Genomic DNA, 23,699 nt, shown 5'->3' with positions numbered 1-23,699 from the left:
AACACTTGTCGAGACCACACCAGTCTCATGCCTTCCTTGACTTCCCAAGCTTGACAGAGGCCCATCTCATCATCATTTAGCTAATCGAGAGCAGTGCAGAAGAACATTATGCTGCGCCACAGGAGTTCAATGTCAGCCTTCGAAGAGGAATGATTGCCGGCAAAGGTCAAAAGAGCAGCTCATCATCAAATGGCCCCTGTCATCAAAGATGGTCCACGGGCTTGTTTCCAATGGATCATCCAGATGGGAAGTTCTTCAATGGACTCTTCAATCTCCAAGAGTCGAAGGGTGCATGCGAGTTGAATTCCTATGTGTGGTACAAACTGTTTTAGTTCCAGTATTACTCAAATGCTGTTCTTGTTTGAGTTCGTAATCCTTCTTATTATACTACCACTAATTCGAATTGGAAACAACTCGCTAATTCGTTCTGAGGCTGGCATCAAAGTGAAAAAAGGTACGTTGCATTGTTCAAGAGGGGAAACGTAGAGGTCAAACAACAGCTTCAAATACATCCTACTCTTCTCCTATCATTTAGAACCCTGCTGTTGTACCCTCTCATCTTGGCTCTCCTCCTCTTCTCAATTTTGGGGCATGATGACAATTACTCCCATCCCTCGGATCATCTGCCTGAACAGCTTGAGTCATTATCCAGCTTCCTGTTTTTACCGGAAGTACCATTAACCCTTGTGTTATCTTCGGGTCATTCTGACCCATCAGTCATTGTGACCCACCGTCGTATTGCGACAGATTTACCGCATACAAAGACAAAGTGAAGCATTTTCTTTTAACCGTTGGGCTGTCTCAGACCCCCCACATTGCAAAGGTTAAAAGAAAATTATTTTAATTAGTTTTTGTATTGGGTAAAATTGGGTAAACACAACGATGGTTCGTTATGAACCTTTGGGTCATGTGACCCGAAGGCAGCACGAGGGTTAACAGGTCAGAGCTGGGGGTGAACATGGTTGACCTCCAAAACCTTTCCTCCACCTGCTGCTTCGTTTATCCAGGTCAGAGTCCTGGCTCTGCAGTCCCCCCCCCCCCCCCCCCCCCCCTCCATGTTGTCCCGTCCGCTAATCGCAGTGACAGGTTGCATGTTTGCAGTGGCACAGCTATGATCTGGAAGCCTTCCCAGACACGACGCTGGCCAACGCCTGCATTTCCCCCTGCTTCATTAATCACACAGAGACCGACAACAACAAAAATCCCCTAACTGCTCAAATGAAAGCGCAACTGCTACAAAGGCTCCACCAGGCTTTATTTGGTCATAAAGGAAGTCATTTTACAATGCTAAACCCACATCACACCAGTAGGCCCACTGTGAATGATAAAAACTTCCTTTATAGATCTTTTGTTAGAACCTTCCGCTCCCTATTCCTCCATCTTTTCCCCCCTCGTCTAGCACTACTTAACTGTCTCTTAAGACACATTCATTTTAATCCGAGACTGCTGTCAGGCTGGGATGTTTATTTGCAAATGAGTCTAGCGTAAAGCTGCCACCTTGGCACTCGAACCAGCCGCCATTAAAAGCCGGATGCGCCGAAGTGCAGGGTGGCACAGGCTCAGAGCCCATGTTCTCTGTCAGCTGGCCGATTTATCTCCGACATAAAGTGTTGTTGACGCAGGTGTCCTTGCGCAGACAAACAGCAGCACGGCCACCGAATGGAGGGGCAATGGAGGGCCAATCGGAGCCCGCGGCGAAGGTGTCAAAGGCAAGACAAGGACATTTGCGCCCACCCGCTCGGCTCATTAAACCCTGTAGGTGTTCTGTAAATTTGATGTCAGCAGTGACATGCTCTCCTGGTGTGGATCCAATGGATGACACAGCGTTGATGAGCCATAACCTCACCTCTGTACTCGGCCCAAAAAGTGCTCATCTCATCATCTCTTCTATACCCCTGTTGGCACCCAGCCATGAGACAGTATATGGCATCCTGGTTCACACTCCTCAGTCCCACTCAATGCACCCAGTCATTCGATAGGTCAATTCAACAATTGGACAGTTACAGAGAGATGCTCGTTAAACAGTTAAACAAATGAAACGACAACAGGAGGCGGTCTAATGAGCCGGAAGGAAACGATACAAGAATTAATTTGTGACACATAGTTATCGAGATACCTCAAAGACTGTGGCTCGTGATACCGCAAAGATTGTGGCTCGAGATACCGCAAAGACTACGGCCTTTGTTCAAGGGTTTTACTTTTATTACTTGTATTATTGTTTTCATTGATTTTATGTAAAGCATCTTGAGCTGCAATTCTTGTATGAAATGTGCTATATAAATAAAGTCTTATTATTATTATTATTGTTTTGAAGGCTACTGTACAGATATTTGTCTAGATAATCAGGCAACTAAATTCATATTAAATTAACGAGAACCAACTTCTTTTTCCGACCTATAAAGATATTGACAACAGCAGCTGTGTGATAAGGTAAAGACGTAGGAGTGGAGCTGAAATAGTCGACAGGCTGCAGCATGTGTAAACTTGCTGACAGAAGGCGCCAACAGGAAACCCTGAGATAACATCAGGCTGCTCCGTGCTTTTCACTGCTCCGGAGAGAGCTCACAAGGCTGAGCCTAAACTCTGTCCTGTTCTCTAGTCTCCTAGAAACCTCTCTAAATTGATGTAGGCCCTACTGCCACGTGACTGAATGAAGGTGTAATGCAGAAAATAGTTAGTCGATTCAGCCTTAATCACCTTGAATTCTGCCTCTATCACATATTGTATTAAAAGAGGAAGGGCCTGAACATTAGGCACTTCACTATTGAGGCATTACATAATGCATATCAGCCTTAAATTCTCTGCCTACTTGGTCTCTTCACCCACGGAGATTACGCACGAGTCGCTAATCGGACGAAAGGATGGTCCCAACTGATGTTTCCAACTCATTCATATGCACAAGGACAGGGCACCTCTACATGTTGCGCGTCATACAATTTACTTTTACGTTTTTTTCTTTACGCATGCATGGAACATAAGCAACCAGAAAACGATATTTGGCATCGTTTTTAAAACTATTTAAAGTGGTTTCATACAAATAAACGATACCGAAAAACAGGACAAGGAGAGGGTAAAATGGATAACGAAGCGTCCGAACCCAGGCAAAAGTGATTTTCTTTTTCGAGCGTCCCGCTGTATCCGAGATTAATGAGAGCACTTGGCAGCAACAAGATATACATGTTTATTTTCCAGCCATGTCTGTCAATTGAGTGCAAAAAGTTTGTTTTGCGTCTGCATTTGTGGATTACCTACATGTGCAAGTTTGTCAAGATGACAGCCCGCCAAGACTGTTCTCTGCATGGGGTATTCCCAACAGTCATAGCAGTCGTTTTCACTCTTCTGACTCTAGGTAAGACTGAAAAATGCTATCAACAGCTATTCAGTTTACATTTTATACAATTCTGTCCACATGTTTAAAGTTATGCTCCGATATTCTAGTAGAAAAGTCATCAATATGAAACAATTTAAATCAGATCAAAACGTATGACAATGTGAGGTGATTGACATGGTCAGAATATTCATATAGCCTACAGTATAAAGTAACAGTGCAAACATTCCCCGGGACTGACCCACTTTTATTAAGTGAAAGAATATGTCACAACATAGCCTATACAAAGGCTCATGATGATAACCAACCAACCATATGTTATCTGAAACACAACATTCAGTCTTTAGTACTTTAATTATTTGATATGACACATGTTGTATGTGTCAGACAATCAGAATTGATAACACAAATGAAATGTTAACCCCCATAGAACAGCAAAATAAGGTATGAATCCACATCTTATTGACCTAATGTGGTTTTCATACTGTACGTCAATACCAATTCATTATCTGTCACTTGTTTCAGCTTCTGACTAGGACCAGCCCTAACCTACCCTTGCATAGTACTGTGGGTCAAGTCTTTTGCGGATGGGAACTATTTCTCCACCTTGCAGACTCAATGAACCATTTAATGGGGTGCTGCATTAACACACAGGGGTCTCCTACTAAAGTATAGAGAGGGCTGGTTCATTATGGGCTGTTGGACTGAGGGTGCTGGATATGCTGGCCGGGGATAAAGGAAATATTCATCAGTAGGATTAGGCTGAGGCTCAGAGAAGCAGGGATGTGTTTGTTTAGAGATAACCTGCAAAATGGATGAAGCCAAGCTGTCTGTCTTGGCTTGATAAAGATTTCAGACCTCTGTATGAAGATAAAGTGTAATTGTTTGTGTGTGTGTGTGTGTTAGGTCTAGGCGATTGTGTGCTTTCTCATCCCCACGTGGGCATTGTTGTGCATGTTGTTAATGCTTGTCTAAATAGAAATCAGTTTCACATTTGTGTAGCTTTGCACGTGAATATTCATGAGTTGATTTTTCTCAGTTTTCTTTAAAGTTTAGACTTAGTTCCTATCTGGCCTGCAGTGAATGAAATAAGTTAGATGAGCATTAATATGTTGGTGGTTTATTCACAAAATCTCTTCCAACCACTTAATTATCATTAACCTTTTGAGTAGGAGAACCATAAAGATCAGAGTTCGAGCCAGCAATTGATATTGTTACAGTAGCTTCCACCCACAATTACCACGATCGATACATGTTCTCTGTTTATCAGTCAGCGTGTATCCCACCAAGTGTCAGGATTCTGTAGAAACACTGAACTGGAGCTCTCGCGTTGAAGTGGATCATTATACACTTGTAGAATGAGCGTCTGAGCCAAGCTCATCACTGGATTCGGAGAACCCACTCTCAGGTGTCAGACTCAACCCGTGGAATGTCTTTTGACAAATTACTTCAAAGACGCGTGGGGCACGTCAAGATCAACCTTCCAATTCCAATGGTGCACTTTAGATCTGACTGGCGAATGGGTGGGGAGACTCTCAAAGGTCTGTCGGGACAGAAAGGTTAAGTGTCTTCACCTGGAGACAATGAGATCTGAGCTGACACATGGTTTCCGGTCGGGGAATCTCATCCATTTAAAGCTCAGAATGATGAAACGTTCTCCTTTTCCTCTGAGATTTGCGGAGATATTATTCGGGGGATGGGCCTCACTTGCTGCATGAAGGTGTTTCAGTGTGTTTGTCAGAGAGGGCCAAAAGGAAAGAGGCTGTTGATGTGATGCTGGTTATGTCTGAAGTCTGTTTTTAATATGACCAAGAGTGGAAGTCTGAGGTTTTCGGTAGGGTCTGACGTCATCATCCTGTCCTGAAACGTGCTTTCATCTCTCTTTAATTTCTTCTGATCATCCACCGAATCCACTGTGACCAATGCTTTGATATCCATAACACGATTTATCAGGACCAGGTGTTTAATGTGTTTGACGAGTGAAACTAATATCCTTATTGTCGCCACTGTTTAGGAACAGAATGCCAGGTGTTGGAAGACACCAGGAACCTCGGGCCTGTCCCTCTCTATCCCACCGTGGGCTTCCAGGTACTCAACGTGGACCACCTGCTGCTGAGGGACAACAGCCAGGGGCTTCTGGGAAACTCGAGCCTGCAGGCCCAGAGACAGGCTTTCCTGGTCACCTCCTCCGGGGCTGGCCTGCTGCCCCCGGCTGTCAATGCCAGCTACGGGCCTCTCACCGCACACAGAAACATCCCCACGGACCTGCTCCTGAGTGGCCGGCGAATCCTGCCAGTCCTCCTGGCCCGCCAAGTCCGCTCCTCCGCCCCCATCGTTAGAATCCTCTTCCACCTGCCCACGTGGAGGGACATCAGCGGGGCTGTCCGTGCAGAGGAAGAGGAACAGAGGGGGGGTGGGAGGAAGGGGGGTGCTGCCGGGGTGGATGGAGCGTACTGTGTGACTGCCTATGCCTTCTGGCAAACCCGCGAAGTGCGTGGAGCTTGTCTGGTCTCCCCCGGGGGTTTCTGTGTGGCCCAGCTGAAGCCGGAACCAGCCTGGTTCAGCCCGGCCAGCCGCTCCGCCTCCAGCAGGGAGAGAGGAGTGGGGGAGGCCCAGGGTAACCCTGTGGAGGTCTACTTCCAGAGCCGCAAGGACCAAACGGGTCAGTGTGTGCCCCAGGATAGCCTGCAGAGGGTGGGCTTGGGGAGGGGAGTGCCTCAGGGCTCTGGAACCCCCATGAGAAGGATAGGGAGTGTCAACCTCTTGAAAGCTCCGCCGGGGAACCCCACGTTCTTTCGTCTGAGGTTAGGGGGCGCTGTGGTGGTCCAGACCTCCTCCAAGCCCCTGAAAACCACCGACGTGGCCACGTTCTACGTGTTCCTGTCCAGCGCTTCAGCCATTGAAAGCTTCACCCTCAGGTAAGAACTCCTGTGGATGTAATGGAGCAATGCCAGACTAAAAGCTCTCACCGACTTCCCCAGTAACAACTGTACCTCACTGTGGCATAAATATGAGGATGAGCCAAACATACCCTTAGTCTGTCACGAGTCTTGGAAAAGACGGACAGTATTCCAGTTGCTACTCTCATGCACAGTAGGGCTCTCGTTCATGACTTTGGAGGACTATTGGTGAACTCGACAGTCAATGCTGCAGTAGTGTAATGGCAGGTCTTATCCCTGTCTACCCCTCTAATACAACGGCACACACCGGTGTCCCCGTGAATGAGAGCACAAACAACATCAAGTAATTGGGGTTTTGGTCTGGATTATTTGTGATTCTCAGAATATAACACTAATGCAGAGTATTCCCGTTCCTGGGAAGGGGGATTTTAATGCCAGGGGCATGAGGTTCGGTTTCATGGGCTGGGCAAGAGTTTAGGCCAAGGGCATTTTAGCTCTCCTAATCAACTGCCCCCCCCCCTTCATGTATAAGAAAGATACATCATGAAGGATAAGTTTCATGCATTTAAATGTTGACTTAGAATTCCACAAAGGCCATGCAAGGGGATGCTTGAATTGTGGCATCGCTAGATATTACCTGGAAGTTCTGCTCCTGACACTGATTACAGAGGTGTCATGCCCCCTTACTGTCGGGCGAGTTCACTCCTCTGACTTGGGGAGTTGTTGAATGCACTCTTCCAAAGACAGGGAAATAATTGGGAAATATTTGGCAGCCTTCATATCTTAACATCCCATTAACGTTTGTACAGGGACCTCTGGATATTTCCCTCATAAATTATGCATTGAATTAATGGAGCAGGAAAACAAATAAGTAACAACTGCCTGAATCCTTTGGGGAAAAAAGGAACTTATTACACAGGCAGCTCTATCACGCCAAAACATTCCATTCAATCTGTTTTGCAAAGTTGTTGCGCGCTTGCCTTGGTTGCACATCACAAGACAGAGTAAAAATTGGTTTTTATTAGAAATGTTTTAGATCAGCCTAAGTTGTTTAAATCCTGGACATTTTTATAGTCGTGGGGTAGCTTGGAGTTTTACTTAAAACTCAACAGATTAGGTCAATCAGAAGAGTATTTTGCAATCAAGTGATGTAAGATGCCGAAAGATAACCTACATAAAATATGACATTGTCGCAGCCTTTGGCTCTGTGCCCAGTTATTTACTAAATTAATCTGGAGTCCTTCGCTACCCTGGGATATCAGAATTACACCGACCCTGACCTGGTTGGCAGCATTTTGGAGGAATGAAAAAGTTGGCATGGGCCTCATTCCCTTTGGCATTTGTCCGTTCATTGTGTTGTTTTCAAGATGTGAAGTACCGCCATGCTGTAGCTTCTCAAATCCACTGGTGAGCCCCTGAAACCGCTTCACTCGAGTCCCACTGCCAGTCCCCTCAATCCTCCCCCAGATCAGGCCCGGGGATGGGACTTGAGCCCATCGTTCAAGTCGTAGTGGAGCCCAGCCCGGCACGACCCTCCATGCCTGGGCTAAGAGATTGATTCTTCCTGGGGAAAAGAATCCCTGCTCCACTTCAGTCCTGGGTCCAAGATTGAGTCCAGACCCCTAGGGTTAGGCCAGATAATCCGTGGCCTGATTGAAAATGATTCGAGAGGTTCACCCTTTGGGAAAAGGATGATCTGGCAAGGGTTCCATTAACCGTGAGGCCAGAGGATTGTGTATGTGTGTGTGCGTGTATGTGTGAGTTGGTGGGTCAGTTTGTCTGTTTGAAGTTAGATACTCTTGGAAGTTGATGGCAATTTTCAACTTTCTGTTGTAACCAGCCATTCAGTAGTTTGAACATTTGATCACTGTAAAGGATGTGTCATATTCTGATATAAAAGGCTCCATTGATGACTCAGGGACATTTAGTTGAACTTATGCCTTCTATTCATTCTCATTTATTCTTTCTTTCATATGACTTGACAATGGCATTCAAACACAGTCTGACCACTTACAAAAGAAAATAATACAGGCTAAAAGTCCTTCTCAACACATCATCATTTTCATGTTTAATCCCCTGGGATAAAATATAAATAAATATAAGCTTTTCCACAGTGGGTTCTTAAACTTATCTGTGGTCGGTGTGTTGAGGTTCAAAAGAGCTATGAAGACTGTTGGACTGGTCAACCAGGGTTGTCTGCTAGTCCTACCAGGTTTAGGAGAAGTTAACTTGTAACTCCACAGACACCGACACTGCTGTAATCTATGGAAATAAGTTGTCTGTATTTGTCCTCGGCTGCAAGAATGGCTGGCCAAATTAGCTGGGAGGGAAACGACTGTAGCATGCAGTTCATTTTCCACAAGTCATTTCTTATCCCCTGGAGGATCGAGGATAACACAGACAATGCTGCAGGCAAAGCTATTTTTATCTGCCAAAATATGATTGGTCCCAAGAAATAATACTTTGTAAAAATCCAACCAGGAGGATTTCCGGCATGGGTCTGAAAGCTGCAATTTAGCAGATGAATTTACGGCACATTCAGTGGGTTTGTGGGAGCTTATTAGTTGAAAGCCTTTTCAGAGCTAAACGGACAATAAAGATGGGAGATGAAGTCCAGCAAATCACCAGGCGGTGATATATAGATAGTGGACGGCCAATTTTCCTTCAAATGTTTTGTACCCCATTCACAAGTATATTCATTTAACAAATGAGCCATCATTCGCTCATCTCCCTTCCATCCCGCCTTCTCATCCTTCAGACTGTTACCTCATCACTGCTGAAACGACGTCTTCACCCTGTCGTGTTCCTGCTCTGCTTTCATCTGATGTTGGTCGGAGACATGTCTGTTTGTGCTGCTGCTTTATCTGATACCTCTGAGATCCCAGAGCTTCTCGTTTGTCAGGGCATCACAGCATGAGGCGATGATACCACTACCCAGGCATGATAGACTCTAGGCTGGCTCTGCTTCTACACTGTGTGTGTTTGTGTGGATCTGATTCTTGACCCTGACCCTTTTCTATGCAGGTACTATTGATCAACTGTTCGCTGTCAGCGCACACAGTGTTTGTGTGGATCTGTGTGTTTGTGAAAGGTGTGTCTGGGTGAGTGTGTGTGTGGGCGTGCGCGTGTGTGTGTAAAGTTTGAATTCTGCCCCCTACACTACCTTTCCATTGAAAACATCTGTGTGTCCATAGACTATTCGTTGCCTATAAGGGCTCTCACCTACTAGTAGGTGAAACACTCCTACTAGTAGCTGAAACACTCTGATCAGAGTGTTTTCTCCACTAATACCATTCACTAACACTGACATTGACCTCATGGATTTCTTTAGTCCATGTTGGGCTGTCAAACATGTAGTATGTGTAGTTTGAAGCACAAATGATAACATAGATGTGTATGTATATCCCTCTGCATGAGATCTCATCTAAATTTGTATGCAATGCCTGTAAAAGGCATCAGTGATTCCTGTCGTGATTTAATCATACTTTCTAAAAAACTGCTTTTAATTACAATATATTTCACTGCTCACGGGTGTTTTTGCAACAACACAGAACACTCAGAATTGATGATCGAACATTTACTGCTGTGACATACAGTATCATTACAGTACTTCATGTCTGCCATCCATGCACATACAGTTTCAGTGCAATGTCAAATGATGTTACTGTAATACTCCTCCTCTACCTCCGCCGTATCTACTTAGCAGTTATATATTTTATTTCCCTCATTCCCAATGCTAAGCCTGTGCTGAACCTTTATTTGGTTAGGAAGACACACTGATATCAAATCTGCTTGTGGAAGCCAACCAGGCTCTGGCTTCTGGCTCCGCTGCCTTGCTCTTCAGCCCTCTCTCACCCACACTCCAACAGGTTCCCATCTACAGCCTCTCTGTCTGACTCGTTTCTGCCTCCCCTCCCCTCAAACCGCCTCCTCTCCCCTCCTCTCCCCTCCCCTCCTCTCCTCTCCCCTCCCCTCAAACCCCCTCCCCTCCTCTCCCCTCCCCTCCTCTCCCTTCCTCTCCTCTCCCCTCCCCTCAAACCGCCTCCTCTCCCCTCCCCTCCTCTCCCCTCCCCTCAAAGCCCCTCCTCTCCCCTCCCCTCAAACCGCCTCCTCTCCCCTCCTCTCCCCTCCCCTCCTCTCCTCTCCCCTCCCCTCAAACCGCCTCCTCTCCTCTCCTCTCCCCTCCTCTCCCCTCCTCTCCCTTCCCCTCCTCTCCCCTCCCCTCAAACCCCCTCCTCTCCCCTCCCCTCAAACCGCCTCCTCTCCCCTCCCCTCCCCTCAAACCCCCTCCTCTCCCCTCCCCTCAAACCGCCGCCTCTCCCCTCCTCTCCCCTCCCCTCCTCTCCTCTCCCTTCCCCTCCTCTCCCCTCCCCTCAAAGCCCCTCCTCTCCCCTCCCCTCAAACCCCCTCCTCTCCCCTCCCCTCAAACCCCCTCCCCTCCTCTCCCCTCCCCTCCTCTCCCTTCCCCTCCTCTCCCCTCCCCTCAAACCGCCTCCTCTCCCCTCCCCTCCCCTCAAACCCCCTCCCCTCCTCTCCCCTCCCCTCCTCTCCCTTCCCCTCCTCTCCCCTCCCCTCAAACCCCCTCCCCTCCTCTCCCCTCCCCTCAAACCCCCTCCCCTCCTGTCCCCTCAAACCCCCTCCTCTACTCTCCCCTCCCCTCCTCTCCTCTCCTCCTCCCCTCCTCTCCTCTCCTCTCCTCCTCCTCTCCTCTCCTCTCCTCCTCTCCTCTCCCCTCCCCTCCTCTCCTCTCCTCTCCTCTCCCCTCCCCTCCCCTCAAACCCCCTCCCCTCTTCTTCTCTCCTCTCCACTCGCCTCGCCTCCACACCACACTCCCCTCCCCAAGCTTTGTGTTTGCCGGTGGCGCACAGACGAGCCGTCTGCCCTTTGGATCAATAAGAGAGAAAGGGGTAGCCGCGGTGGTCCAGGCAGAGAGCGTGGTCCGGTCTGAGGACAGCATGGCGGGGGGGCTGGTGGCACAGCTGGAACTGTTCCCAGGAGGGAGAGCACGGGATTAGGACCACAGCTGGCCTGGTTTAGTCGATCATTCATGAGCAAGCACTCGGTTTGAGAAGAGACACAGGGTCGTGAGGAGATCAAAAACATGCACAGGACAACATGTACATTCTATTGGGTTTGTGTTGTCGTGTACAGCATTCGGCAGATATTAAAGTAAGATGCGGGAGCTTTCGGTAGCATGCTTCCACTGACTCCTGGTGCAGTTAGAGACCTGTTGACAGTCATTCATCTTCCTGACAAGGGCTATGCCAGAGTCCTAACCCAGCTAAGGTGGACCAGTCTGGGGCAAGAGTCTGGGGACTGTGCTTCTCCACAGGAGGAGCAACGGAGGTTAAACCAGGTTAAAACGAACACTGGCCCAGCACTCATAGCAAAGGAGATAGTGAGATGCGATAGTGACACCGAGACAGTGTTCATCCATTTTGCTGGCCAATACATGACAAAGGATGTGACATCTGTGTTTGTGTATGCGTGTGCAGCCTTCTGACAGGGAGTCAGGTGGCTGAGCGGTTAGGGAATCGGGCTACTAATCAGAAGGTTGCCGGTTTGATTCTGGCTGTGAAAAATGACGCTGTGTCCTTGGGCAAGGCACTTCACCCTACTTTCCTCGGGGGAAATGTCCCTGTACTTACTGTAAGTCGCTCTGGATAAGAGTGTCTGCTAAATGACTAAATGTATGCCGACTCTGCATGTGTTTGTTTGTGTGGTGTTGTTATTGACGTTTCTGTTGTTGTTTTTGCAGAGCCACTGTGAGGAAAGGCTTCTCCTTCAGCAGGGCCAGGCCAAGCGACTCGTCCTTGTGGGATATTGTCCTGGAGCCTGGCAAAGGGGCGGCCCTCAACACAATCTCCGTGGTGTGTCTGAGGAAGGTAGCCATCACTGGAAAAAGGTGAATCCACTGAATGTATGTATGGCATGTGTGTATACTGCATGTGTGTGTTTGTGTGTGCCAGTGGACTATGTGAACAGTATTTATTTGTGTTTGTTCGTGTGTGAGTATGCAAACTTTCAGAGTGAGTATTAACTACTGGTTTTGCACACCCCACTCAATTTCGCTAATGCTGAAACCTTTTGATTGATAGATACATTTGGGCAGGCCATTAGTTTTCCTGCAGCGAGACTTTAGACAACCCTCTTAAATATTTAAGAGGGGCTTCCTGTCACTTTATCACTCATATGGTTAGGGGGAGGTTATTAATGAGAACACGCTGAGAACAGCCAGTTCTCACAGATCAACAGACTCGAATCCTCAGGAAGCAAGGAGAACAGATTGCAAATCTAAGATTTTAAACCGTAGAAAAATACAGCAGCGATTCATTTGTTTTCTTGTGTGCTCCTGAGGCACCAGCTGGCTTGACAGACTGTTGGCGTGCGTACGGGGGGACATCTTTATCTAGCTGTGATTAGGGGTCCAAGCAGAATTAAGGATGCAGTGGTTGCCTTTAAGAAAGGGAATTTCAATTCAACAACCACCACAACCCTATCTCTACGGATGCACAAATAAGGTTTCTTTTAGCATACAGCCAAGACGTTGATTGTTGATATAAAAAGTTTTGAATGTGTCTCCTTTTAATCCCCTATCGTCCTGTCCCAGATTCCTTTTCACTATATGATCTATCTGACAATGTAGTCTGTGTTCCTAATCTTAAAGATGTTTTTTATTTTTGTTTTGAACAAAACCCTAAAACTGTAAATGTCACGTGGAAAATTGAGGGGAAAAAGGTCATAATCACAAATACGTTTTGTGACAATGAAAGACGCTGCAATCATTTCCGGTGTCAGACTTATTTTCAGTTAATATGTTCGCACAGTCATAGCAAATTTGCTAGGCGCAGTATAATAAGGTGGTGTTTTCTAATGGCTTGTACTTTGCACATGGTACATTGTGTCTTGTACAGAAGAAACACTGTCAGAGACTAGAACCCCTCTTCTGCCCGGCAACCCCCTCACTTAGTCCCTCTCACACACACACTCGCAAGCGCGTGTCCGACCCACTTATCCGTAATCATCCATAATCATGTCCCGTTATCCAGGCTTAAAAGCTCGCACGATCGGAGAGAGATTAGGAGTCCCGATATTTCAACTCCTGTCCGTGAGTTAACCAGTGAGCTCCCGAAGGAGGAGAACCAGGATTCATCCCCACATCCTCCCCCTCAACGCCTTGTCATCAGGAGGGTGATAGGGCCACAGTTTATGGGCTACTACTCCCAAAGCCCACCCCGGATAAAGGGCTTTCCAGGAAATTGGGAATTTCCCTTCCCTTATCTCTGTCAGTCTTTCCACGAGTAATTGAAGGAGATTGTGGTGAGCATGAACAACAGAGGGCCCCTCCATCACCCCCCCCCCCCCCTGAACAGACACACACACACACACGCCCTCCTCAATCCGATTTACAGTGGGAATGTAGGTAATAGCTACAGAATACATTTGTCAGCAGTTTCACTTTGGACCGTTCTGTGCGTGTTTGTGAGGATGCGACTGTAACCTGTAACTCTCTCTCTCTCTCTCCTTCTCTTTACAGGGGTCTGCTAGAGGTCTTACAGCTTGACTTTGAAACCAAAGATTTGACCGACCAATCAGAGAGCCAGGTAATCACGTGGCGTCTTGAGTTGCCAGGAAATGTGAAGGACGTTGGCATCATGAAAATCTATACCACCCAGAAAGACTACATTGGCCTGGCACCAATGGTCATGGTGAGCATATATAAACCAGAACAGCAGATGATGTGTGTGTGTGTGCGTCAGTGTGTGTGCGTCTGTGTGTGTGCGTCAGTGTGTGTGTGCGTCAGTGTGTGTGTGTGTCTCCTTTCTATCCCTGTTTGTGTGTGTTTTACTGGCATTACTACCACCTGTTACAATCCTACAGAATCTCCAGCTTTGTTTGTTGATTCAAACTGCCCGGGACATGCAGTTAAGTCAACGCTGAGTGTACAATAAATCCACTTCCTTCCTGTTGTCATCTCGGCTGATGGTTTGGGGGGGGGGGGGGGGGGGGGGGGGCTGGCGTATAAAGGCCCAATAAACAGTGTAAATGATGCTGAGTGGCCTTGGCGGGGGGGGCGGCGGTAGAGGTGGCCATGTGTTTGACGCGGCGGGGGGCAGAGTTCTGAATCCACAGGCTTCCGCTGCCGATCACGTCGAGACCGTGGCTGGCACAGGTCGTCTCTCTCTCCCTCTCTCTCTCGCTCGCTGTTCATGAAAATGGTGTTTTGTGGAGAGGATGGGAGAGAGAACAGATGAACGCCCTCTCTCCAGTAAGCACGGCAGCGACTGTAGTGTGTTAAATGGGGGTTCCGGTCGATGGCTTGGATGAGAGCCAGGTTATGTTTGCCTTTCACGTGGTTCGATACACGGGCGCTGTTTATCCTGCCGTGTACGGAACTTAAGAAGGGGAATGAAGTCGAGTCGACGAAGGTTTCTCGGGCCGCGGCGGAATGTACTCACGCTGCGCGGTCTTTCACATCGCACAGAGGAGGGGGTTGGGTGTGTTTGTCCTGCCCCATGCCCTGTCGGCGATTCGGTTGGTTGCGGAGCCGTAACTGGAACACGTCCTTTCGTAAATGCGGTCAGCAGCTGTCACTGGGCTGGGTTCAGGACAGGAGGCAGCTGTACAACATCTGTTGACGGCAGCGCTCAAGATAAATAAATACTCTGGTAGTGTGGTCGACAGTGCCACTCCGCCCCGTACTTCCTAGATTAGAGCGAGTTTATTAGAGAGTATCGTGGTGAAAAGACTTTTAAATCCATCCAGAGAGAGAGGGTTTAAGCTCTACAAGAGAGGACTTATCGCCCCCAGATCAAGGGTGACATTGGGTTCCACCGGGTTCCACTGTGACATCGGGTCCCACTGTTTTTGGAAATGTAAAGGGTGCAACGGAACAACATCTTTTATTGGCAAGGTGTGTGTGGTGTGTATGCAAGTGTGTTTTTCAATGCTGACACGTTCCCTATCCCCCCCTCTCCCCATGCAGAGTGGGGATCTTCTTAACACAGCCGTTCTGACGGGTAAAATGGCGTCCGTTCCTGTTAAGATCCTGGCCGTGGAAGCCGGCGGCTCAGTCACTGACGTCACCAACTACACCAGCTGCGCTACCACACAGGAGGACATCCTCAAGGTGCAGACACACACACACACACAGGCTCACACACACACGCATAAAAACAAAACGTCTCTCTCTATGTCCCTCTACTTCTTTGCTTTATTCCCTTGTTTACGGCTCTCCAGTGAACTGCCTCTGAGGGCGGCCTCTGAAGCCGTTTGTTAAGATAAGTGAGGCAGTTAGAGAGAGCCCCCCTGTGTTAAAGACGACACACAAACTGCTGGCTTGCACACCATTCCTCTGGCTGATTTGCCACTGTGGAACTCAGACCATTAAAGAGACCTTATTGCTTGTCAAAGTCGTTTCCCTGAGACCATGAGAACCTCAACCTGAAATGATGGACATGCCGTGAAAGAGGAAACCCAATGGATAGCATGGGTTCTCTACTCTTGTTATGATTTACCCCCGACTCTTACACGGCTGGAGCTGTTGACTGTCACCTCTCTCTTTCTCACTTTCTATTCTCCCTCTCTCTCTCTCCCTCCCCCCCCCCCCCCTCTCTCTCTCTCTCTCTCTCAGGTGTCGGAGCGCTGTGACTATGTGTACGTGAACGGGAAGGAGACGAGGGGGAGAATGAAGATGCTCCTCAACTTCACCTACAGCTACCTGAGCGCCCAGCTGGAGATGAGTGTGTGGATGCCCCGCCTGCCCCTGCTCATCGACGTGGGCGACCCCGAGCTCAGCCAGATCAAGGGCTGGAGGGTGCCCGTCGCCGCCGGCAGCAGGAGGTAGAAATCTTCCCTAAACCTGCCAACAATGTTGCTGTCTGTTTAACCCCTGTCAGAATCTCTGTATATAGAGAGAAACTGCTCCAAAAGTTTTTCGTTACTGGACTGGAATTTGGCACAGTCCTACACTTTTCTGATAAATAGCTCGGGAGATTTCCTTTGCTTTGAGCGCCCTTTTCAGTTCGTGAAAGTGCACAACAAATCCTTCAAAAGCCTCCATACAGTGGCGAAGCAATGAAATCTAGGAAAAGTACAGGAAGAAGAGGAAAAAAACTGCAAATTCCCCCCCCCCAAAATAAATTAGGAAGGGTTTATGTCCAAAGCCATACAAGCTTCAGCTAAAGACCATAAACAAAATATGTGGCTTTGTTTACTGGACTCGGATAAAAGAATAGCACAAACACAATTCAGTAAGCAGATAGATGGAAGAAGTACAAGCAGAAGAGGTAAGTAGGTTATAGAGCGCCACGCAAGAACGGAGGGAGGGGAGTCTGAAATCCCTCAGCTTAGCATTGGGCAAACCTTGCTTAATGTATATTACAAAGAATGATGGACAACAACCCTAGTCCTAATCTATACTCACATCTAGGTTAGTTACATTAGTGGAGGATTCCTCGTGGCGGAGACCAGGGAATGAGACTAGCCCTCAGGCAGAATATTATTGGGGTCATTCAATACTGACAGTAATGTTGTTGGCTCTCACTCGATAGTGTTGGACAGCCAAGGGGTGTAGTTGTGTTACATTACTGATGTAAGTCCTGAGGGCTAAGCGGCGGAATTGCTAGACCAGTGGTTCTCAACCCTGGTCCTCAAGTACCCCCTGTCCTCCATGTTTTAGATGTTTCCCTGCTCCAACACACCTGAATCAAATGAATGGGTCGTTATCTAGTTATGCAGAAGCCTGTTAACGACCATTCATTTGAATCAGGTGTTTTGGAGCAGGGAAACATCTAAAACATGCAGGACAGGGGGTACCTGAGGACCAGGGTTGAGAACCACTGTGCTAGAGGGCCGTGGAAACGGAATTCCGTAAAAATGTTGGTGTTTTGGGTGTGTGTGCGCGTGTGTGTGTGTCAGGGCGACCTGGGACAGCGAGGAAGAGGAGGAGATGAGGAAGGGCAGAGGCTGTATGCTGCAGTACCAGCACACCGTGCTCCGGGTGCTCACGCCCTTTGTGGCGGAGTCCTCCGACCCCGTGGCAGGCGCCCTCCCTGGCGGGGCGGCGCCCCCGGAGTACTTCCTGGGCCCTGATTGGCAGGTGGACGTGACGAGGCAGGTGCAGTACTCTCTCAGGGTGACGGACCCGGCGGTGGCCCGGCTCCAGGCAGGCCCCGTGCTGCAGGGACGAGCCATGGGGATCACCACCATACAGGTGTGTGTGTGTGTGTGAGAGTGAGTGAGTGAGTGAGTGAGTGAGTGAGTGAGTGTGTGTGTGTGTGTGTGTGTGTGTGTGTGTGTGTGTGTGTGTGAGAGTGAGTGAGTGTGTGTATGCATGTGTACTGTATATGCATGCAGGTGTACTGTCGGTGTTCTTGCGTGTGTACGTGTATGATGCATGCCTGTGTGTGTGTGTGTGTGCAGGTGCTGTCCCCTCTGTCAGCTTCAGTTCTGGCTGAGAGGAGGGTCAAGGTGCTGGATGACAAAGTGAGTGTGACAGAGCTCGGGGTGCAGCTGGTCGCTGGACTCTCTCTGTCCCTCCAGCTCAGTCCAGGGAGCAGCAGAGCCATCGTCGCCACGGCCACCACACAGGAGGTCATGACCAGCCCCAAACAGGTACCGTTGCACACTTAACGGCAACCGGCAGCAACAACACACAGCAGTTCATTTGAGGTGGGAAAAACTCCTAAAGTTGTGATGCACAGTGCCTTGCATAATGTTAGGGACCAAAAAATAGTCTTCTTTCATTTTTTCTGTGCTCCACATTTGTAATTAAACAATCCCCAAGAGTTTAAAATGCATTTCTTTGGGGTTTTATTCAAGGTTATTTTCATACATTTTGGTTCCAACGTGACCAGCTTCAATACATAGTCCCCCCGCCTTCTCCCAAACATTACGGAGGGGACGGTGGGTGCAGGTTTCGGACAGGCAGGCAGACGGGCAGGCAGGCCGGCCGGCAGGCAGGCAGGCGGGCAGGTAGGCCGACAGGCAGACAGAGGGTGGGCACACACATTTAAAAGCTCACAGATTAGTCTCTGGCTGATTTTCCAGTCCAAAGCACTTACTCAAACAGTGGCAGAGGAAAGCCATTAGTCTCCAGCCACCATTGCAATAGTCCATCCAGTCTGTAGCGCTCCAGGCAGATAGCTTGCCCCAATCAATACTCAACTGGTCAGAAGTGAGCTGCCTCACATGACCATTTGTTTCTATGATTAGCCCATAGTTAATGTATGACTCAGAGTTAGACCGGATGTATTTCACCTCAGAATATAGGTCGGGCCTGTAGCTCCAACTGATCTCCATTTCGCTCAGGGATTGTGATGAGGACCGGTTCAGGGGTAATTATCCCTTCTAGTGCCCTCTGTTGGTGATGGTTTTAGTTTGTTTTTTTCTTGCTCGATATGGACCCCCTGTGGTTAAATTCAATTATAATAAGCATCGTGTGGTGTGTGATACACCAGCCCTCTGAGTTAATTATAAAGAGATTAACATTGGCAATTTTTACAATACAACAAAAGAGATCGGGGGGATTAACTATCATGGCAACGGAATCCATACAGAGCAGCCATCTGAATTGTTGTGAACCCTCTGGAAAGATGTTGATTCATCCCTGCGTTGACACAAGCTCAAGGCAAGGGTTGTTTGGGATATATATATATATACAGTATGCTTGCATGCTAGTATATGGAAACACATTGACGTGCGCAGTGCATTATAATGTCTGTCAATCAGAATGGAGAAGACATCATCGATTTCTTTCTAATTGTTTGCACGACTGGCTTTTCATTTTCTTTTCCTTCCACGATCCAATCTTCCCCGCTCTCCCTTTCCCCTTTGTGTCTGTCTTCTCATCTCCCTCCATTTCTCTCTCTTCCTTACGTCCTCTTTTTGAAAACGCTGCCTATATTTATCTCTTCGGCTCCGCGACTAAACGTCTCCTGTCCTCTCTCTCTCTCTCTCCTCGTCTCGGCGTCCCAGGAAGCTGTGGTGAGCTGCTGGGTCCGCTTCAGCGACGGCTCCGTCGCCCCTCTGGACCTGTTCGACCGAGCCGGCTACTCCCTCGTCGTGACGTCGTCCGACGAGAGCGTGGTGGCCGTGCGACGGACCCCGCAGTCCGCCTTCGTGGTGGCGAACGGGGAGGGCCGGGGCCTGCTGGTGAGGGCGGAGCTCAGGATCGGCGAGGAGTGTCAGAAGTCCAAGAGGAAGAGCAAGCTGGCGGTCGGCGCCGGCATCCTCAGGGTGGACTTCCAGAACGGCAGGAAGGCTGGCGGCGGCGGCACTGCCTACGGCGGTGAGGTTTCCGAGTCCGAGGAAGAGACCAGAGGGGTGACGCCGGCGACGCCGCGGGCTCGGACAGATCCGGGCGTGGACAGGCGTTTGTTCAGGAGCACGGTGCCCGAGACCAGCACTCTCACCACGAGGCCTGCCCAACAGGAGTTGGCGGGAGCGGGCACCAGCGTCGCCAGCAGCACTACCACGACCAGTGCCCCCCGCGTTCCCACAGGCAAACCAGGCACTGCGAAGCCCCTTGTGACGAGCAGACCCCCGGGGATGGGAAGACCTGGTGTGGACAGAACCACAGGGAAGGGAAATGGACAGAGGAGAGACTGGGCCAATATGCTGGATAACCCAAACCCTCTCCCTAAGAAAGAGTTGCCCAAACCCGACCTGGCGCCTAAGAAGGAACAGCCCAAACCCAAGCCCCCCCAGGTGGTGGAGAGCGACCTAGTCCGAACATTCCGCTCCATGACGGATGTGGAGATAGGCATATACACGCTGGTCGGGGTCTCCTGCGTGGCTATCTTCGCCTTCCTTCTCAACTGTGCCTCCTACAGGCTCTGCTTCAGGGGCCACAAGACCCCCGTCCAAGCCCCGGACCCCCGCGACCCCAAGGACCGCAAGCACGACTGGGTCTGGCTGGGGTCCACGTCAGGCCAGGCGCAGTGTAACCCACCCCAGGCGTCCACCCTCAAGCGGGAGAGCCACCTCTCTGTGGAGTCTCACCGCTCCATCGACGGCCACCGCGGCCTGGAGGCCAGCCTGAGCACGGTGAGCACTGTCCCAGAGCGGACCGCCACCCTGGGCAGAAGGACCAGCTCCCAGACCCCCCTCGGGATGGACCCCATGGCCACCCGCTCAGCCACCCTGCTGGCCAAGCCCCAACGCAACGAGCCCCTCCACTCGCCGACCAGCAAGAGGAACCAAGTCCAGTTTACTACCTTCACCACTCTGGACATCAAGCACTTGGCAGCTCTGAAGAAGAACGGGGTGGACTTTAACTGGGCCAGTCAGGCCCAGGCCCAGGAAGAACCACCGCAACATCTTCCGGACATGCCCTGGCCTGTTGTCAAGCCCCTGGGGGATCTACAGTGAGGCCACACTTTGCGTGTGTGTGTGCGGTTTGTGCATGTGTCGGCGGGTGTGTTTTTGTGTGTGTGTGTGTGTGTGTGTGTGTGTGTTGGAGGCGCTCCTTGGTTTAGTCGATGGATGTTTGTCGACGCTGTTGTTGAAGCTTGTCGGTTCCAAGGTTTGTCATTTCATATTAAAACGGCAAACGAATACATTAACAACTGGGACAATACTGTACAGAAAGTACTTATTTATAAAGTTTATTTATAAAAAACAATATTTATAAAGTTTATTGTTTACATATTGTTATCTAAACTGATACTTTTAGTCTTTTGTCTCATTTCCTTTTATTTTGTACACCACTGTTTCTCCTTTCCATGATATTTTGCGAGGGACTTTACTACCGGTGTTCCGGATAAATTTAGTATGAAAAACAGTATTTGTAAGTAGTTAAATGCTTTCCAGCCTTTTGTACATTTGAACAATTCCTCTACTGGATAGATATAGAGTTTGTATAATTTATCAAAGAATATAAAATATGTATGAAATATGTTATTTGAAAGTTATTTTGTACAATCCTCTCAAGTAAATATTTTATTCAAATGGTATGTGCTATGCAAACACAGTTCACATAGAGTTTGAAATGAATATTTGCACCGACTGAACAATGACGTTACCTCTGTACAAAACCCCTTGGGGGGGTCAGTTTTGCAATATGTAAAATCGTCTAATGCTTGTCTCAGCGCAAGGCAATACATTTTGAAGCGGAACATTTTTCACGTGTAAATGAAGACAGATGGTGGACCTGTCTATGCAATTTTTTAGACCACTGAAATGTGATGTTCAATTCCTATGAGATTTAACTAATAAAGCAACGGATCTTTTGTGTCATGTGCTGTGGTTCCTGTTTATTTGTTCTATGTATTGAAAGTCCCACCACACAGTACATTACATTTATTCATTTAGCAGATGCTCTTATCCAGAGGGACTTACAGTAAGTACAGGGACATTCCCCCGAGGCAAGTAGGGTGAAGTGCCTTGCCCAAGGACACAACGTCATTTTGCACGGCCAGAAATCGAACTGGCAACCTTCAGATTACTAGCCCGATTCCCTAACCACTCAGCCACCTGACTCCCTGACTCCCCTACTGACAGTAGTGACATATCCAAATACAGCATCACTTAGTCTGCCCAGTCGAACAGATTTGAACCATCTTCTTTCGAAAAAACATTTTTCAAAGAGACCTCATGTTGATGTATGATGTTTCCTGTTCAGGGGAGAATGTTCACCTGGAGGTGTCTGTCAATATTTGAATCTGCACCAGTGAGAGAAGATCCTCTCTGTCCTCTGCCCTAACTTGTTGCAATAGCAAACCTGTAAGAAAAGAAATGGGGCGGGAGACAAGGTAGCACACGAACAAGCACACACACCCCGTGAATTACATTTCAGGAGAAGCAAATGCATAAAACTATCCCTGGCTTAAATAAACCCAGATAATCTGTTGCCCTGAACCAGGGGAGCTTGCAGCGCTGGGATTTGAGGACATGCGTCATTGCCACGCTGTAGCACTGGATTGATTCAAAATGTTGATAAAGGCATTTTAATAACTTCTCCCAAATTCCCAGCCTACAGATCTAGCATGTTTGCCATCCGGTGAACCTCTTTCATTTCCAGTCGATTTATCTTTCCAACAGAGTTGGAGAGGTAAATAAACTTTTGCCTGAAGGATTTCCCAGGATTCAATTTTGGTCTGTTTACTCTGCTCCAGGTCTTGAGGTGCTCTGTCGAAGGTTACAAAACCGCTGCAACAGAAATGTTATCAGCATAATAATACAAGCAAACTCCTAATTTACAACCTGCGGGTGGGGGGGGGCGTTACGACAGCCCAGTAATTGTATTTGAAACAGTTTCACATCGTCTTCTGAAGTTCCAACTGTGCAGGGAGGCACACAGTAGTGGACCGTGTGTCCTGTCCTGTGTGTCTGTCTTTGGTGAAAGTCTGCTCCACCACCCACAGTATCATCCTGTCCTGTCCTGTGTGTCTGTCTTTGGTGAAAGTCTGCTCCACCACCCACAGTATCATCCTGTCCTGTCCTGTGTGTCTGTCTTTGGTGAAAGTCTGCTCCACCACCCACAGTATCATCCTGTCCTGTCCTGTGTGTCTGTCTTTGGTGAAAGTCTGCTCCACCACCCACAGTATCATTACAGAGACTCTCTAATCTGCGGCATCAGCTCCTCTATTGACAGATTTAAGGGATTGGGGTCATTGTGTTGGGGGGGGATTAGCATGCATTAGTGGACCTTCTCCATGGCACAGGTCTAGTAATGTGGGCCAGGCAAGTTCCCTAACTTCACCTTCACCAGACTAACACCCTAGGTTACTCCTACAGTACGTCCAATGTGGGTACTAGACATAGTGACATTTCCGTTCCTTACTACGCAGATTCTACAGTATTTCTAGTCTGTTTTAAATAGAATGGCAAGTCTGAAATAATATGAGTAGACAACAAAGAAGTATATGTTTAACGATGAGTCATTGTCCCCAAAGCAACGCGAACTGAATCCATCCTCCAAAAAAGCATGACAGAAAACAGTGTTAAGAATGTGTTCCATTTTCTTTCATGTTGTCGAATGATTCATTTGCATCCCACTGTGTTCGCCTTTTCTAGGGTACAATCTCTTTTACCGTTCAGAGGAGAGACTCAGTTGGTGGCATTTCTGCCCATCGAGAAGACGAGCCTCAGTTTCGAATGGGATTTAACACAGAGATCACAGCCCCCACCAGGCTCTCAAGTCCAGAGATGAATACCAAACAACAGCAGAGAGCAACCGGTGTCAACGCCAAGTGTCGCCACGGGAACCGGAGGGGTTCAGCTCTTTACGCACACACACACACACAAAATGCCAGACGTCAACAGCTCTTCCCCTGCACTCCTGATGCACTCGTTACTTCTCAGCTCCCGACTCGACGCCATCCTATCAGGAGATGCTGCCCTTCTGCATAAAGGTGGTGGTGGGGGGGGGGGCTTGACCAGAACCCCCTGACATCTGGAGACCGGGGAATGATGGGATAAGGAAACAGGAGGATGACGAACGCACAAAGCACACAGGGGATTACACG

At 48.6% G+C, this 23,699-nt stretch overlaps 1 protein-coding gene across 1 annotated transcript; it reads left to right on the top strand.

Annotated features, from left to right (window-relative positions):
- The first annotated feature begins 2,889 nt into the window (after window positions 1-2,889).
- On the top strand, window positions 2,890-20,665 carry si:dkey-1d7.3 (transmembrane protein 132D). Its single transcript, XM_062484586.1, has 9 exons — window positions 2,890-3,349; window positions 5,343-6,246; window positions 11,987-12,133; window positions 13,766-13,937; window positions 15,215-15,358; window positions 15,863-16,071; window positions 17,149-17,443; window positions 17,653-17,844; window positions 19,207-20,665. Exons 1-9 carry the CDS (start codon window positions 3,148-3,150, stop codon window positions 20,599-20,601), a joined length of 3,660 nt encoding a protein of 1,219 aa, XP_062340570.1. The 5' UTR covers window positions 2,890-3,147; the 3' UTR covers window positions 20,602-20,665.
- Window positions 20,666-23,699: the final 3,034 nt, after the last annotated feature.

The sequence above is a fragment of the Osmerus eperlanus genome, chromosome 18 (genome assembly GCF_963692335.1).
Source record: "Osmerus eperlanus chromosome 18, fOsmEpe2.1, whole genome shotgun sequence".
NCBI classification, from domain to species: Eukaryota; Metazoa; Chordata; class Actinopteri; order Osmeriformes; family Osmeridae; genus Osmerus; species Osmerus eperlanus.
Note: the sequence above shows the minus strand (reverse complement) of the source record. Positions and strands in the feature narration are given on the sequence as shown.

What these genes read in the sequence shown, in the direction of transcription:
- si:dkey-1d7.3 (XM_062484586.1), top strand. Translation starts at nt 3,148, where the DNA reads ATGAGAGCACTTGGCAGCAACAAGATATACATGTTTATTTTCCAGCCA. An exon ending in ATTGAAAGCTTCACCCTCAG is followed by an intron (nt 6,247 to 11,986) that starts GTAAGAACTCCT and finishes TTGTTTTTGCAG; the next exon opens with AGCCACTGTGAGGAAAGGCT. An exon ending in TCATGACCAGCCCCAAACAG is followed by an intron (nt 17,845 to 19,206) that starts GTACCGTTGCAC and finishes TCGGCGTCCCAG; the next exon opens with GAAGCTGTGGTGAGCTGCTG.